The sequence below is a fragment of the Mus musculus genome, chromosome 14 (genome assembly GCF_000001635.26).
Source record: "Mus musculus strain C57BL/6J chromosome 14, GRCm38.p6 C57BL/6J".
Classification (NCBI taxonomy): domain Eukaryota; kingdom Metazoa; phylum Chordata; class Mammalia; order Rodentia; family Muridae; genus Mus; species Mus musculus.
The window spans coordinates 122,027,143-122,042,482 of NC_000080.6; the positions used below are offsets into that span (position 1 = coordinate 122,027,143).

The following is a 15,340-nucleotide window of genomic DNA, read 5'->3' on the forward strand; positions in this document are numbered from 1 at the left end:
TGTCTATCCCATTTCAGAGTCAGTCACGAGAGACAATACAGTATGTATGTGTCAGGATCCAGTTACTGTGGGTATCATGGGCCTTAGACATTTAAAAATGCAATTTTGGGTGGAGAGATAGCTCAGTGGTTAAGAGCATTTGCTGCTCTTGCAGAGGACACGGGTTTGGTTCCCAGGCCCACATAGTAGTTCACAACTCTGTAACTCCAGTTCCAGGGGGTCCTATGCTTTCTTCATCTTCCCTGGGCATTAGGCATGCACATGGTGCACATTCATGCATGCAAGCAAAACACTCATAATTAAATCTTTTAAAATTAATGTTAATTAACTACAAAAGATAAAACACACTTTTCCAGGCTCCCACAGACTGGGAGGAACAGAGGCACCCACCCACATCTTGAAGCATGGAACTGACATGCTACCTTAATACAAATGGCCAAGAGATTCTTCTAGCAGACAACCCACATCATGGCTTTAGGTTCCAGCTCCTAGAAATATGGAAGTGTCTTAGGCCACCCAGTTCATGGTGCTTCATGTAGTAGCTGCAGGAGACCTACAGAGTGGGAGCCACGGTCAGACCACCAAGGTCTTGCAGCACCCTGGGCCTGCTACACTGTCTCTTAGCAACTACTTCTAGAGGCTGGGCAAGGATGTGATGGGACCAGTTTTTAAAACAAAACTTGGATTCTGGCAGCCTAGCAGGCCACCTATCCCAACACATCATTTAAACATACGGTGAAGTGATTGATTCATTGAGGTCACATGGAGAAGGAGACAGAAGAGGGGGTCTGGTGACCTTGAAAAAGATTCTTGGCAGCTGTTTTTAAAACCTGTAATGCAGTATGGAGGCCTGGCATCTCTGCCTTTGTCTGTGTGTCTGTCTCATTTACTTGATCACCTCTGCAGGATGGCATGCTAATCACTGGAGGAGGGCCTGTCTAATATCTCCCTTCAAAGCTGAAGGCCTGGAACTGAGTCATCTTGTTCTGAGTGAACTGTCAGTGAAGTACAGTGAAGTACAGTTGGACACGTTTGTCGTTTTAAAACACCAGGATTCACTGACTCGTGATAAATTCATGAGCTTTTTCAGTCTCCTTAGAGTCTAAGGAGAACAAGGCAGCCAGCCAGACACCCCATCCCCACCCCAGATGAGGGCAGTTATCCACAATTGTCACACTGGAGCAGAAGTGATCACTTAGAGGGTAAGCTACCTCACAGGGCTAGAGTTAAGGTGCTGGTGGGCAGGACCACTCTCCTTGGGACTGTTCGATTACGTATCCTCTTTTCCCTCATCTGACCAAATTCATCCTCTATTTGAACCTGAAGCTCTTATCTGTACCCCACTGAAAGACCCCCCCCTCATGATATCTGTCTGATTACCCTCAGTATGTGGTCAGATTCTTCGCCTCCATGTCTCATCACCTTTGTCCATCTTCAGCAGGAATCCTAGAAGTAGAAAGAACTCCTGACTCCATGTTTCAGTTCTGGTAAGTGCCTTCCACACACCCGCTCTTTGTTAACTGACCTCCACTTGCCCATGGTGTGTTATAACAGAGGCTAGCTCCACTGACAGGGGGGACTGTGGATACGGCTTAGTGGTGTACACTTGCCTAGCGTACGAAAAGCTATGTTCAATCTTGACACTGAAAAAGAAATCTGTGGCAAAGCCCCGCTTCTCCTATTACAACAGTTCCTGCCTAAAACCTGCCTTCTCCACTCTACTCTTCAGTTCTGGCTTTGTTTAAAAATACTTGCACACACACCCACAAACACAAATGGTATTTGCTCACTCCTCACAACCCACCCCTGCTTTCAGATAGAAAACAGGATCCCACCGGCATACAGTCTGACTCTGGCCCTCAATGAAAGGAAGACACTTGGTAGTAAACCTGCCTACAGAGCATACCAGCATCTACCCTGGGTTTTGCCAGCTGTGACTAGGAGGGTGGCTCTTCTTCCTCTAACTTTCCTTCTCTTAATAGTTTGTTCTCAAACCGCGCTGAGTTTCAGTACAGAGTGTGGGGAGGAGGTATGGGAGGAGACCTGGTGCAGGAAGGGGAACTGTTCAAAGGCCAAGTTCAGCTCAGGAGGATCTAAGCCACAAATTGGCTCACCTTCCAGAATCAACCTAAGCACACACAGTATGCGCTCTCGAGGCCACTGGATAATTTGTTCCCATTTCTTGAGTTGATTTGGGCTCATCTTGGCTGAGCTCACCGCTCAAGTGCCTGGTCCCCCTTTTTGGTTTTTCCTATGGTTCCGCCTCAGGACATACCACCTCCGCTGTTCACTTCCTCAACCTGACATCCTGGGCCCCTTCTCACTGTCCACAGACTATTCTTCCCTGGAGGTTTTGCCCCTGGTGCCCTCCTCTGAAGCCTCCCACCTCTTGCAGAACCTACAACCCTTGCCCCTCCTTGCTTGTCTGCCTCTGGATAGGAGGAACTCCCTGGACTCATGTATGCTGCTTCTCCAACAGACCAAGTCTGGGGGAGTCCTCGGCGTGAGATACTGCTCAGGACACCATGCTCTGGGGAAGACACAGAAGAGTCACACCCAGGGAGAGCCGCCTCAACAGCTGTGTGTCTAGGGAAGTTGGCATGGTTTGAATAGTCAGAAATCCAAAGCAGGAGCCATGAAGCCACCAAACTTGTGGGACCTGAAACCTCAGACTGGGGCCACCTAAATCTCAACTGGGGTCTTCTGCTCTTGTGCTTCTTGGTGTTGGTATAAACCTCAGAAAAGAGAGTACTACATGACCAGTTCCAGCACCAGCCATCAGATTGGTGTGCTGTAAGCTCTTACCCCTTGCCTGCCAGAGGTGTGTTCCCCAGCCCTACTTTGCACCCATCTTGTCTCATGGTTCTTCCTCAGTAACGCAAAAGTTTCCGCTCTCCCTGTTATGACCTTCTGCTCTTGGGAAGTACTGCTCACTGAAGCCTTACTATGAAATTGCTCTCTCGTCATTTCCTTCCCACAAAAAGCACCTGTCTTTTGAGAGAGCCACAGGTGTGCCACTGGGAAGAGTAAAGTACAGTTCTCTTCAGAGGTGGTCGATCACCTATAATACAATTGTGTGTGGGAAGAGCTATGAGAAGGGCTTCCAGAAGCCCCCCGAGTGTTTCCTCAGAATAACAACCCAGAGAGCCATTCTGGACACATCAGCAGGTTTTACTCTAAGTCATGAGGTGGACACTGACCTGTGCTTCCAGAGGGAATGGCATGGTTTACTGAGCAGAGGGAGGTTAGGAGAGTTGCACAGTAGTAGCAGAGAGGGCTGGAACCAAGAGCAGGGTAATCTGCAGAAGGACATCTGCAAGCTGACCAAAGGCCTTACCAGTCCCTGCTAGCTCACCTCACTCACCAAGGGTGATGAACTCACAAAGATGTCAACAAAGACCTGCTGAGCAGCCAGTCACTCTCCTACCTGCAAAGCATGGAAGGGCACCTATGTGCCCATTTACAGCCCTGCTAAAAAACCAAACCAACCAAACAACAGGGGGCCAGGATGCTGTCTTCCAGAAGAGGCTCTGTTAGTGACAGGGAACAAAGTCCCCCAGGAGGCCTGCTGCATTTCAGCTCCATTTAGACTGTATATGCAGCAGCCAAGCCACTGATGCCAGGAAACTTAAGAGCAGTCACTGTTCTGCTCTGACTGGGAGCAAGGAGCCAGGTAAGGCAGGAAGGGCTGCCTGGGGGCTCACGTGGAAAGTAGAGGGTGGTGGCCCTGTCTCCAGACTCTCTGGGCTGGAGAGACTCATTTGCAACCTAGATGGGCTGGGTTTACTTCTAAGAGCTGAGGTTTACAGGGCTGGCTGGCACTCTAGTGCAAATTAAATGGTCTCCTCACCAGCAGGGAAAGGCAAAAGAGGCTGGGCTGCCCATGACCACCGCTGTTCTCTTCGTTCCATTTCACAGAAAATGGTTTCCCCTACTAGAGCACTGGCTAATAAGAGAATACTTCACACATCCATTGATTGAGACAGTGCTTCAGTTGTCACTGCAACATTGTCGTCTCTGTTGCTGTTTCTTCAGAGGCTCTCATGGAACCCTGCATGAGACCCATTTCTGTCAGCAGCCAGTTCTATATCCTGGTCGGAGGAAAGTGGTTCCCTGTGACTGGGCTCACCTGCTTTCCCACAGGGTACAATGTGTCAGCATACCCCAAACTCTCCCCCTACGGACAGAGACCATTACACCTGATTTTTTCCATTTGTAAATTGAGGCCCCAAGTGATACCTTCCAAATTCCAGGTCTGTCAAAAATAACCTAGATTAAAAAGTCCTAAATAGCCATAAATTTCCTTCCCTACTACCTACATAAGGAAGAACTGAAACAAGTTTTTACAGATAAATGATTGACACACAGATCACAAGATCCCATAAGTAATGTCTTTCATGGCTCAAGCCAATTAGAGTCCCATTGTTAAACAGTACCACCTAGGAAGTCCAATAAAAGCAAGATATTATGAGATGCCCCTCATACTTCATACATGCATTATTCATCCCATAAGTATTAGCATTCTGTCTAAACTCAACCCCACATTTACCTGGCAATAGCCAGGTAGGCCTGATCCACTATAAAAGGGCTGCTTGGCCCCTCATTCCTCTCTTACTCTTGCTTCCCTCTTGCTTCTCTCTTGCTCTTGCTCTTGCTCTCCCCTTCCCCCAACCCTCTCTCCACACACTTGTGGCCATGGCTGGCCTCTACTTCTCTACTCTTTCTGCCTTTCTCTGGCTCTACTACCCTCTTAACTCATGTGACTGGTCCCTCAGGGGTAATTGGCATAGGTCCACCACACCCTCTTCCCCCATACCTCACCACAGCCCCACAAAACATATCTTATACTTCTTTATCTTTTTATAAACATATCAGTAAGCATTTACTAAGGAGCCACTGTGAGCAAGGCACACACTAAGTTCACACGAGTAAAAGTGATTGCCAAGTGCCTGTGTCCGTGCATAAGTAGCAACCAGAGAAGGCCAGCCAAGGCACACCTTGTGGGAGAACAAAAAAAAAAAAAAAAAAAAAAAAAAAAAAAAAAAAACAGAAAAAAAAAAAGCAAACATTTGTCCCCAGCCAAAATGAGGAGAGTCTCCCAGGAGAAAACAAGAATTCTAATTGCCCAGAGGAAGTTCCCAAATGATACCCAAAAGTTGTTGGTTTTACAGTTTTACAGTTTTACAGATGTAAATAGATTGAAAGGGTTGGTCATGTGGCTCAATTGCTGGTGTGCTGTGTAGCATGCAGGAGCCCTGGATTCAGGCACCAGCACTGCTGCAGAAAATTAAAAGTAGGGTCTCTTGTTCGTTGACAAGTGGTGGGAATTACCTGTAACCCCAGCACTGGAGGGGACAGAAGTGGGGGATTAAGAGTAGGGGAATGCCAGGGCAGGAGGACAGAAGTGGGTGGGTGGGTGGATGGTGGAGCACCCTCATAAAGGCAGGGGGAGGAGGGATGGGATAGGGGGTTTCCGAAGAGGAGAACTGGAAAGGGGAAAACATTTGAAATGTAAATATAGAAAATATCCAATCCACAAAGAAAAGAGTTTGGTACCAACCTAGGCTGCCTATCAAGTTCAGGGCCAGTCTTTGATCCATAGAGTTTTGTGGTTCTTTGTTTGTTTAAACAAACTGACATTCCTTACAGCAATAAGGAAGATAGAGCTGGTGAGGAACAGCCTGAGAGAGTCACTGGTAATTACTTACACATCCCAGCCAACAGTAGAGCAGTAGGCTTTGGGTGGTTGTATTTCTCGCCTTTATAGCATCCAACCTACCTAACTGGGTCTCTTGCATTTCCACAGACTGAAGAATTTGTGACTTTTTCTTCAAATTTTTAAAAACATATTCCAGTGCTTTCCTAATGTATGTCTATGTACCATCTGCATGCCTGGTGTCCACGGAGGTCAGAAGATGGTGTCAGATCCCCTGGAACTAGAATACAGACAGTTGTGAGCTGCCATGTGGGTGCTGGAAACTAAGTCGGGTCCCCTGGGAGAACTTCAATTGTTTTAAACATCTGAACCATCTCCAGCCTTCTAACTGTGGGGGTTCAGAGTGGAAACCAAGAAAACCAGCTTCAGATATGGAAGCTTAAAAATGAAAGCTTTATTTTCCGAGTGCTCACTGGGGCAGCCAGCTCTGGATCTGAACTGCATCCCAGAAAGGAAACTGTACAACATTTCTAAAAGATGGGAACATAAATCAAGGGGTTAAGCAAGTCTCCCATTGGAGACTGGACTGTATCCAGAGTACCTGGCTTCAAGGTCTTTAATGCATTCTCCTAGACATTAGGTCCTGAGCTCAGAGTGATAACGGGGTAAAGGAGTGGGCCAGCTGCATGTAGTTAGTTGGGGTATAAAACTTATGCACCTTGGTTTAGATAACATCAGTTTCTATATTCTTTACCAGTTAAAAGACAATTAAGAAAATATTTGGAGAAGTAGGATATGTGTTCGTTCCCAGGCCTGAGAATATGAACTTGTTTGACCCTGTCAGCAAGATGGAGTTGTCCTTGAGATAACTGGTCTCAGACAAAAGTCTCCTTACAAGTTGTATCTGAGATACCAGGACTCAGACAACTATTTACAACAGAAGCAGTTCAGCTATAGAGAAGTCCCCAGCTCCCCCTGGGGCCCTGGACCTTGAATTTAGTTTCTCCCTGTGCTTAAATGGAGTCTGGAAATGAAATGGTAGTACTTAGAATGAGTTTCTTTTGCTTGTTCCCAACATTGTGACATTTTCAATCCTTCTTTATTTCCCATTTTTAACCAAAATCTTCTTAAAGGTTAAAGAGCTGAAGATCTCACATCCCTAAAAAGGCATATTTTCAGTGGTTATGCCCCACAGGAAAGAGGAGTTAGAAGGCCAGGACCAAGTAAATGTGTGGGTAGCAACAGGTGTGCAGGAGGCTGAAGTCATACAAATGGGTTCATGGTGTCCGTTCATTGGGTCACGTATTTTTCTCCCACTTCTCCCTTAATCTGGAATGTTGCAAACAGAACCCGATGTAATATTCTAGTCAAGGTAGGGATGATGACTGTCGAGGGTTGAAAATGGAGGGAGACTTAGCCATCTATTAGGACCTGGTAAAAATTAGGACCAAATAGAATTGAGCACCACCTTGTATGGCTTTGGCAAATGAGGGCATCAGTCAGAAACGCTTTCTGAGAATGGTCTGTAGATCCTCTGTATCTTCGAAATGTCTGTCAAATTTTATCTTGGGAAATGTAAGCCGATGGGTTTAGGATGAACCAAAGGTAAGCATTGCTTCCTTGGTCCATTGTCTTCTTCATTCAGCCTGAGTTTGACTGCCATCAGCTTGTTCATGAACGATTTGGAAAGCCTTACGGAGTCTAACAGTGCTAATTTAAGATTTCCTTTAAAAATCTTTACTAAGGTAAGCGGAGCCAGGCAGAGCAGCCTGCAGACTAAAAGGGCCAAGCTTCCTAGGTGGGCCTGAGGCAGCCATGACACTTCCGGTTCTCGTTCTCTAGCAGGACGCCTGGTGGGTGGGGCACTTCCGGTCCCTGGCTCGCTGTCATGGAGTCCGCCTGGTCTTCCCGGGGGACCAGCCTGGGATCTTCAGACCCGCAGCTGCAGCGGTTCATGGAGGCAGAGGTGCAGAAGCAGAGGGTGCAGTTGCTCATCCACCACATGACAGAGCTCTGCTGGGAGAAGTGCATGGACAAGCCCGGGCCCAGGCTGGATGGCCGGGCGGAGCTCTGCTTGGTGAACTGCGTCGAGCGCTTCATTGATACGAGCCAGTTCATCTTGAATCGACTGGAGCAGACCCAGAAGGCGAGACCACTCTTCTCAGAAAGACTTTCCGACTGATCTCAGCGTTTCCCCCGCTTTGGAAAAGGGAGGTAGGTGGGGAAATGGACAGCTTTGAGGAGGGGATGGTGATGAGAACAACATGGAGGGGTGTCTTATCATCTAAGAATTAGGAAAGATTAATTACTTTTTTTTTTCAATGTTTGTGGGGTTGAGGGTCATGGGGGTTTGAGATGTGGATGGTCGTTTATTTCTTTCGTTTTTTAGATAGAATGTCACCATGTAGCCCTGGCCAGCCTGCAACTTACTCTGCAAACAAAACTAGTCAGGAATTCTGCATTTGCCTGCTCCTGCCTCCTGAGTGCTAAAGTTAAAGATGTGTGTGTATATCTGTGTATGTCTGTATGAATTTATGCCACTGTGAGTGCAGTGTCCATGGACGCCAGAAGAGGGCTTCAGATTCCTGGAGCAGGAAGTGCTCTAGGCATCTCTGAGCCTGTGGGTTGTGTTTTAAGGTAATGTTGTGAAAGTGATTGACAGATGAATAAGAGCTGCATTAGGTATATGTGGAGCTCAGCTCCCCACAAGGTCCCCTTAACTGCTAGTTTGATATTGATAGTGGAACTGCTTTCTGTAATTTGGAACCACACAATAAATCTCTTTTTGTGTGAGTTCATTCTAGATATTATAGTAGAGCTTATTAGGTGAAGCTGAGCTTAATGACACATGCCTTTAATCCGAGCACTAGAAGGCAGATAGACTGCAAGTTTGAGGCCAGTCTGGGCTACATAGTGAGATAGGGTACTTCATAAGAATTTCTTAAGAAATCAAAATTAACATTACAGTTGTCTTAGGGTTTCCATTGCTGTAAAGAGACACCATGACCAAGGCAACTCTTAAGGACATTTAACTGGGGATGGCTTATTGGTTCTGAGGTTCTGTCCATTATCAACATGGCAGGAAGCATGGCAGCACCTAGGAAGGCATGGCTCTGTAGGAGCTAAGAGTTCTACATCTTGTTCTGAGGGCAAACAGGAGAAGACTGGCTTCCAGGCAGCTAGGAGAAAGGTCTCAAAGCCCACGCCCACATTACTTCCTCCAGCAAGGCCACACCTTCTCATAGTACCACTCCCTGAGCCAAGCATATACAAACCCACAACAGTTATGACTGGCAACTTATGAGAGAAGGAAAGGTGGGGGGAGAGGAGGCAGGAGTGGAGGAAACAGCTGGGGGAGAATAATTTGTTATTTGACTGAGGCTCTTTATCTAGTGGTGTCCAGGGCTGGGAATAAGATCCATGGGATGTTCATACAGTACCTTCGGTACATTCTTTCCTTCCCCCATGACTTAGTAGGTATCTATCCTACAGTGTGCTCTCCAGGTAGAACAGGCAGCCTGACCCTTGTGGGCCCTTTTTATAAAGGAATTCGCCGATGCCGATGAACTTAATTCTCACTACTAGACTGGCCTAAGAAGAACTTAATGTACTCTGTCTATATAGCAAGGTGCAAAAAGTTTCAAAATGTGCCTTAAGAGATACGAAGATTTGTATGGTTTCAGGGAGGGCATGCCTGGTGCTTATTATTATAGGATCCACTTATTAGGTTATTTTGATTGATTTTTTTTCTATCTATGAGGTTTGAAGAATAAAACATACCCCTAAAGCAAAACTTTAGCTTTCAGAATTCTTTTCATTCTCTCCACAACCTTTTCTTGGAAGACACAACCTGTTGGGCTTGTAGGTAAAGGGGGGTGGGCAGAAGGGATGGAGAGAAGGGAGATAGAGATAGAAAAATAGAGATAGAGATAGAAAGATAGAGATAGAGAGAGGAAGAGGGAGGGAGAAGGGATCAGAATAAATTGAGCTTCGCTATGGACAACTTCTTTAAAAGACAGGATCTTGCTTGCAGTGTAGCTGCCTGACTGGCCTGGAATTCACCATCTAGATCAAATTGACCTTGAACTTGGAGCAGATCCTCTGTCTCAGTATCCTGACCACTGGGAACATGGGCGTGTTTCGCCATAACTGACTTGGCTGTTTCTGTAAAAATCCAAAGAATTTATCGTCACAATTATGACTGAAGCTTTCAAGATGTATCTGATTCCAGGAATCTCATTCCATTTGGAATACATAATAATAATAATTATTATAATTATAATACATTTATACAGATACAAGTCTTCCAAACTTTCAGGTGCCCTCTAGAGATCTCAATATTTTCAGAATTTGATTTGGAGGTATCTGTTGAAAGGACAGAGGAGTTTAAGATCATGACCTTGACTGATCATTTCATCTGCCACGATAAAAATGTAAAGGGAGGCCTATAAGATGGCTCCGAGGGTAAAGGTGCTTGCTGCAAGAGCCTAGCAACCTTTATTTGATCCCTGTAGCCCGCAATAAAAGTGCATAGAGATAACTAAGTCCTCAGAGTTGTTCCCTGACTGCTGCATGTATGCTGTGACAAGCATGTACTCAGAACCACAATAAATAAGTCACTAAAATTTTAAGGAAAATAAGTTTTCACCAAAGCTTAGCTCCTTCAGGATTGAGAAAACTCTTCAGTAATCAGGAAGAAAGAGGGCACAGGGACCATGTAGAGCACATGCTATCTTGACCTTGTTTACTCGCTGTCACTGACTCTGAGGTCCAGGAGACAGGAGTTCGTAAACAGAGGCAGGTGTGTTTATAGGGCCAGAGCCGGGAGAAGAGAGGTTCTAACTTCACATTGCTGTGCCTGCAGCAGGGTTTGAGGGTATAGGGAAAGAGGAATCCAAGGCTAGGGATATGCATGAGAAGGGTTAAGCCAGGGATGAGCCAGGCTTAGGTTAGCTGTGGGATAAGCCAGGCTTAGGAAGGCGCTGCCAGGGGCTTGGGCTATGCTCATGTGTGAATGGGATTCCCTAGAGAACGTTTCCTTCTTTCAGATCCCTGTACTTAGGGTTTCGGATCCGTCTATTGCCAGCAAGACTGAAAATCCTGAAATCGTCTGTGCCTGAAGGAAGGAAGCAAAGCGCATGGAGAGGCTGGAGTGAGGAGGCACCAATCTCTGTCAAGTCACCGTGCACAAAGAGCCTCCTCCTTGGGGGCTGAGAGACGGCTCAGCAGTGAAGAGACTTGTTACTCTTGCAGAGAGCCAGTGGCCATCTGATGGCTTTCAACCGTTTATAACGCCAGTTCTGGCAGACTCAACACCCTCTCCTGACCTAGACACAGAGCACACTTACGTTCACATAACGGTCCGGAAAGATGGCTCAGTGATGAAGACTACGGCTCGCTCTTCCAGAGGACCTGCATTAATTTCCCAGCAACCACATGGTGGCTCACAGCAATTATAGTCCAGTTCCAGGGCATCCAACAGGTCCCCCTCCCTCCTCTGGCACTCACAGGCACTGCACACACTTGGTAAACAGACATGCATGCAGGTAAAACACCCATACACACAAAACAAAAATAAAGGTCAAAAGACTGTACATACAAAATAAATATTTAAAAGAAAGGAACCTGTTCTTTGTAACTGATCAGCTTTGGGTAGAACTGACACAAGGAACTCTATCTTTCCTCCCTTTCCTTCTTCCTTCTTCCCTCCTCCCCTCCCTCCCTCCCTCCCTCCCTCCCTCCCTCCCTCCGTCCCTTCCTTCCTTTGTTCCCTCCCTTCTTCCTTGCTGTGTGTGCTTGTCTTGTTTGACAGCTTCATCCATCATCTCTGAACAGTTTTCTCTGAAGACATTGCTGATCAACCATCCTGTGTTTTAGTCTTGGTCACTTGGTGCCAGGGCGAGATTTGTCCAGGTTGGTGTTGCTGTGATTTAATCCTGTGTTGGGGAGGAAGTGGCTGGCAGGTAGGTTTAGTTTAGAAGGAGGGGCTGACTGTTAGGCTGTGTTCACCTGGTGTCCATTCTTAAGTTGAGTTTTGCTTCTCTTATGCTTTATCTACATCCCAGCCTCTTAGTACAGTAGCGGGTGGTTTTGTTATAAGACATACTCCTCAGTAGGCAGTAGTTGCAAAATTTTATTCCTACTAGCACCTTCCATTTTGTTCTCTACTTTTTGTTCCTATAATCTGCTGACTTTTTACTCTGTGTGTATGTGCCTGTGCACGTGCGTGGTTGGGTTGGTTTGCAGGTGTCTCTGTTCTGTACCTACGAAGGCCAGAAGAGGGCGCTGGATGTCAGTACTGGAGGGACAGGTGGTTATGGGTACTGGGAATCAAACCCAGGTCATCTGGAAAAGCAGCTAGTGTCTCAACTGCTCAGCCCTCTCTCCGGCCCTTTGTCCTTTTCAACTTAGCCACACAGGAGTCTCTAAATATAATTAACCTTTTCTTGGCCTCGTATGGGAGCACATGCCTGTAATGCCAGCAGGCAGGAGGCAGAGCAGGAGGGGGGATGTATTAAGTTTGAATGCAGTACAGGCAACATACTTTCAGGATGGCTTGGGCTGCAGAGCAAGAGCTGTCTCAAAATATATCCCCGTATTTATAACTTCCTTTGTAAAACACACCCCACGTTCCTTTGAGACAGCGGTTCCCCTTTTACTTGGAGTTTCAGTCATTACCCTTAGCAGTCCTGTGCCAGCGCCTTGTACAGACCAGCTTACAACATCTATAAAGTATGAGCTGATCACCTAACAACCCTTGAATGTGGAAACAGGTCCAATATATTTAAACTTGTTTGAAGTAATAAAATGTTAAAGCATGTAAGATTTAGACATACGATCAACGATGTTTTATTATTTTAATTCATTTAGGAATGATTCAGACCTCAGGTGACCATGATTTGGCTCGGTATAGATGACTCTGTAGTTGTTTTGAGACAGGACCTCATGTAGACCTTGAACTCCTGACTGGTCCTGCCTCTTCCTTCCAAGTGCAGGCATTATAGGCATATACCACCACACGTGGTATTTAATTTATCGCAGCATGAACTTAGAGCTTTATAAGCCATACAAACTTAAATATTACCATTTTCAAAGTTATTCAATTTTTAAGAAGGATTTAGGGATGGGCAAGACAACCCAGCGAGTGAAATTATTCCTTGGCAAGCCTGACAACCTGAGCTAGACCCTGTAACTGCAGTGCACTGTAGCTGTGCTCTCCCCGCCCCCCCCCCCCCCCCGTCCCCATAAATAAGCAAGTAAATGTAAAGAGATAAAAGTGTTTAAGTTAACTTTATAAGTGAAAAATTTCCCATATCAATGAGGTAATATGTACATAACATACAAACACAAGTATAGATAGAAGTTTACATGTAGACCTAAGGTACATATTTGTGCATATTTACACACTAAAATATAGATAAAATAAGATCTTACACCTTTCATTTGAAGTTCTTCACTGACTGGCTTACTAGTGGTCTTTTTGTTAGTTTGTTTGTTTTTCAAGACAGGGTTTCTCTGTGTAGCCCTAGCTGTCCTGGAACTCACTCTGTAGACAAGGCTAGCCTCGAACTCAGAGATCCGCCTGCCTCTGCCTCCCAAGTGCTGGGATTAAAGGTGTGCACCACCACTGCCCGGCTTTATTAATGGTCTTATGTCACTCTTTTTATTATATGTTTATTACCTCAAATTATCTGTACAGCCAAGCAATCCTAAATTCATATTTTAAAGATAAGACTTTCTGTTAAAACAAAGTACAAAATGTATATCTTAAATAAACAGAACTTAGTCCTAAATTTCACGATTTGCTTAGAAAAGAGAGCACGGAAAGGCCAAGGCCAGATAAAATGGCCAAGGGGAAGACCAGTGTAGATTTAAGACCTTTTCCTATAGTGTGAGTCTGTAGAGAGGGGATCGCCATTAGAGTGGAAATGGCTTTTTCAGCTTTATTTTATTAAGCCTTTGCAAATAGGAGTTGCAATGTCGGGAAACCACACCCTGGAGCTCAGTTGAGCTGGTAGACGTAAGTTCTTCCACTATAGCTACTGCCTTATTTTAGTGACTTTAGGACACAGCCCTTTAACAAATAAAGCGCAGAGCACTTTCTGTGCCTGCTTGGGCTGGCTTTGGAGGGCACATCTGTATCTGTGACCTTTCTGCTGCTGTGACAGAATACCATGACTGAGCTCACTTAAAGGGACAGAGTTTACATTTTGACTTATGATTCATTCCAGAAGTGGAGTCTGTAATGGCAGGAGACATAACAGCTGGATCGGGAAACAGAGGGAGAAACAGACAGACAGAGAGAGAGTCAGAAAGAGAGAGAGAATGAGAATGGGAATTGTACTTCCACAACCTCTGCAAACAGTGGCACCAGGGGTGACAAGTATACAAGTATCTGAGCTTATGGGGGAACATTTCTCATTCAGACAACCACAGCATCTTCGCAGTGTGTTAAAGCTTTCCTTGTTAGTTTTTTTTTTTTCTTTTTAGCTATGAGTACGTATGCATCTCTGTGTCTAAGTATGTGCAGGTGAGTGCAGGTATCTGGGGAAGCCAGAAGGGGTCCCCAGATTCTGCAGGGGCTGGAGTTGCAGCAGCCACTCCATGTGGATGCTTAAGAACTGAAACTTAGGCCCTCTGCAAGAGCACTGTGTGCTTTTACCCACAGAGCCATCTCTCCAGCACTTCCTGTTTTAACTTACTGCAGGTTTCCATCATTTTAGAAAGAGACCATCAGGGCTGGGAGATGGCTCAGTTGGTAAGGTGCTTGCCTTGCAAGTAGGACATCCTGAGTTCAATTCTTGGAACTCCGTTTTAAGAAAAAGTACATGCAGTGTTTACCCGACACACAAAGAGAGGGGGATTTTAGAGTCTGTGGGGGACCATCCTCGAACTCTAGATCTGAATGCCTCTGTGGTTTTGTTATCAATAAAGTAGAAAACAACTGGGACCTTGGGTGACTCAGCTAAAATTAGGGAAACCTCCTGATCTCCAGGATGAAGTGGAGACCAGAGGAGAGGCTAAGAGGCTTTAAAGGAGTACAGGTAAGAGTGTGAAGGGCAGATGACTGGGAGAACTGGCTGCCCGGGTCTTTGTTTATTGTGTAAAATTTGGGGGTGGGGGAGGTTTAGGTGGAATTGGGGTGGCATAGGGTTCTGGGCATAAAAACTGGGTTTCCCATGTGAAAAGCCAGGCTATTCCTTCCCAGGCCCTCACACTTATGTGCTTAGTGGAGACTCTGCTGGGAAGACAGAACCCCACACTGTGTGAAATGAAAGGCAAGCACTCATGGAGAAGCCCCGCCAGTCCCGCCCTCGTGGGTCTGGTGCCTTGCTGGATGATGTGTAATGGGCTGAGGTAGCAGGGCAGATGTGTGGCCCAGGTCTTAGGTATGTGTTTTAGGTGGGGAATAGCATACTGGGCTCTACTGTTGTTGGTTTATTTCTCTTCTTTTCTGGGCTGAGGAGAAATGACTCAGCCGTATTCTATTGTCACTGGTTTATAGTCTAGTTTCAGAACTTGACGGTATCTTGGTTTTTCCCACTATTTAATGAAGGACCAACTCTGCTTTATCTGTTAGCATCTTGTGATCTTTGCGTAAAGGACAGAGTTTGAAAATATTCCCACCCTCTACACACGCGGCCAACTCCCCACCCCCCTGCCTACCCTGACATTTCCTCTCCT

The 15,340-nt window shown here is 45.9% G+C and overlaps 1 protein-coding gene and 1 long non-coding RNA gene across 3 annotated transcripts; one reads left to right on the forward strand and one right to left on the reverse strand.

Moving 5' to 3' along the window:
• Positions 1-413: 413 nt before the first annotated feature.
• Gm52103 lies at positions 414-3,351 on the reverse strand. The gene is made up of 3 exons (XR_003951095.1): positions 3,201-3,351; positions 1,381-1,446; positions 414-553 (listed from the first exon to the last, which is right to left on the reverse strand). It is a non-coding gene; the product is annotated as a predicted gene, 52103 (long non-coding RNA).
• Timm8a2 (translocase of inner mitochondrial membrane 8A2) lies at positions 535-11,280 on the forward strand. 2 transcript variants are annotated; one of them, XM_006518919.4, is made up of 3 exons: positions 535-3,673; positions 7,499-7,870; positions 10,705-11,280. In XM_006518919.4, the coding sequence occupies exon 2, from the start codon at positions 7,545-7,547 to the stop codon at positions 7,836-7,838; it is 294 nt and encodes a 97-aa protein (XP_006518982.1). In that variant the 5' UTR covers positions 535-3,673; positions 7,499-7,544; the 3' UTR covers positions 7,839-7,870; positions 10,705-11,280. The 2 variants fall into 2 exon arrangements, with proteins under 2 accessions (XP_006518982.1, NP_001032833.1); NM_001037744.1 differs by lacking the exon at positions 535-3,673 and having other exon boundaries at positions 7,532-7,870.
• The last annotated feature ends 4,060 nt before the right edge of the window (positions 11,281-15,340 follow it).

What these genes read in the sequence shown, in the direction of transcription:
- Timm8a2 (XM_006518919.4), top strand. Translation starts at nt 7,545, where the DNA reads ATGGAGTCCGCCTGGTCTTCCCGGGGGACCAGCCTGGGATCTTCAGAC.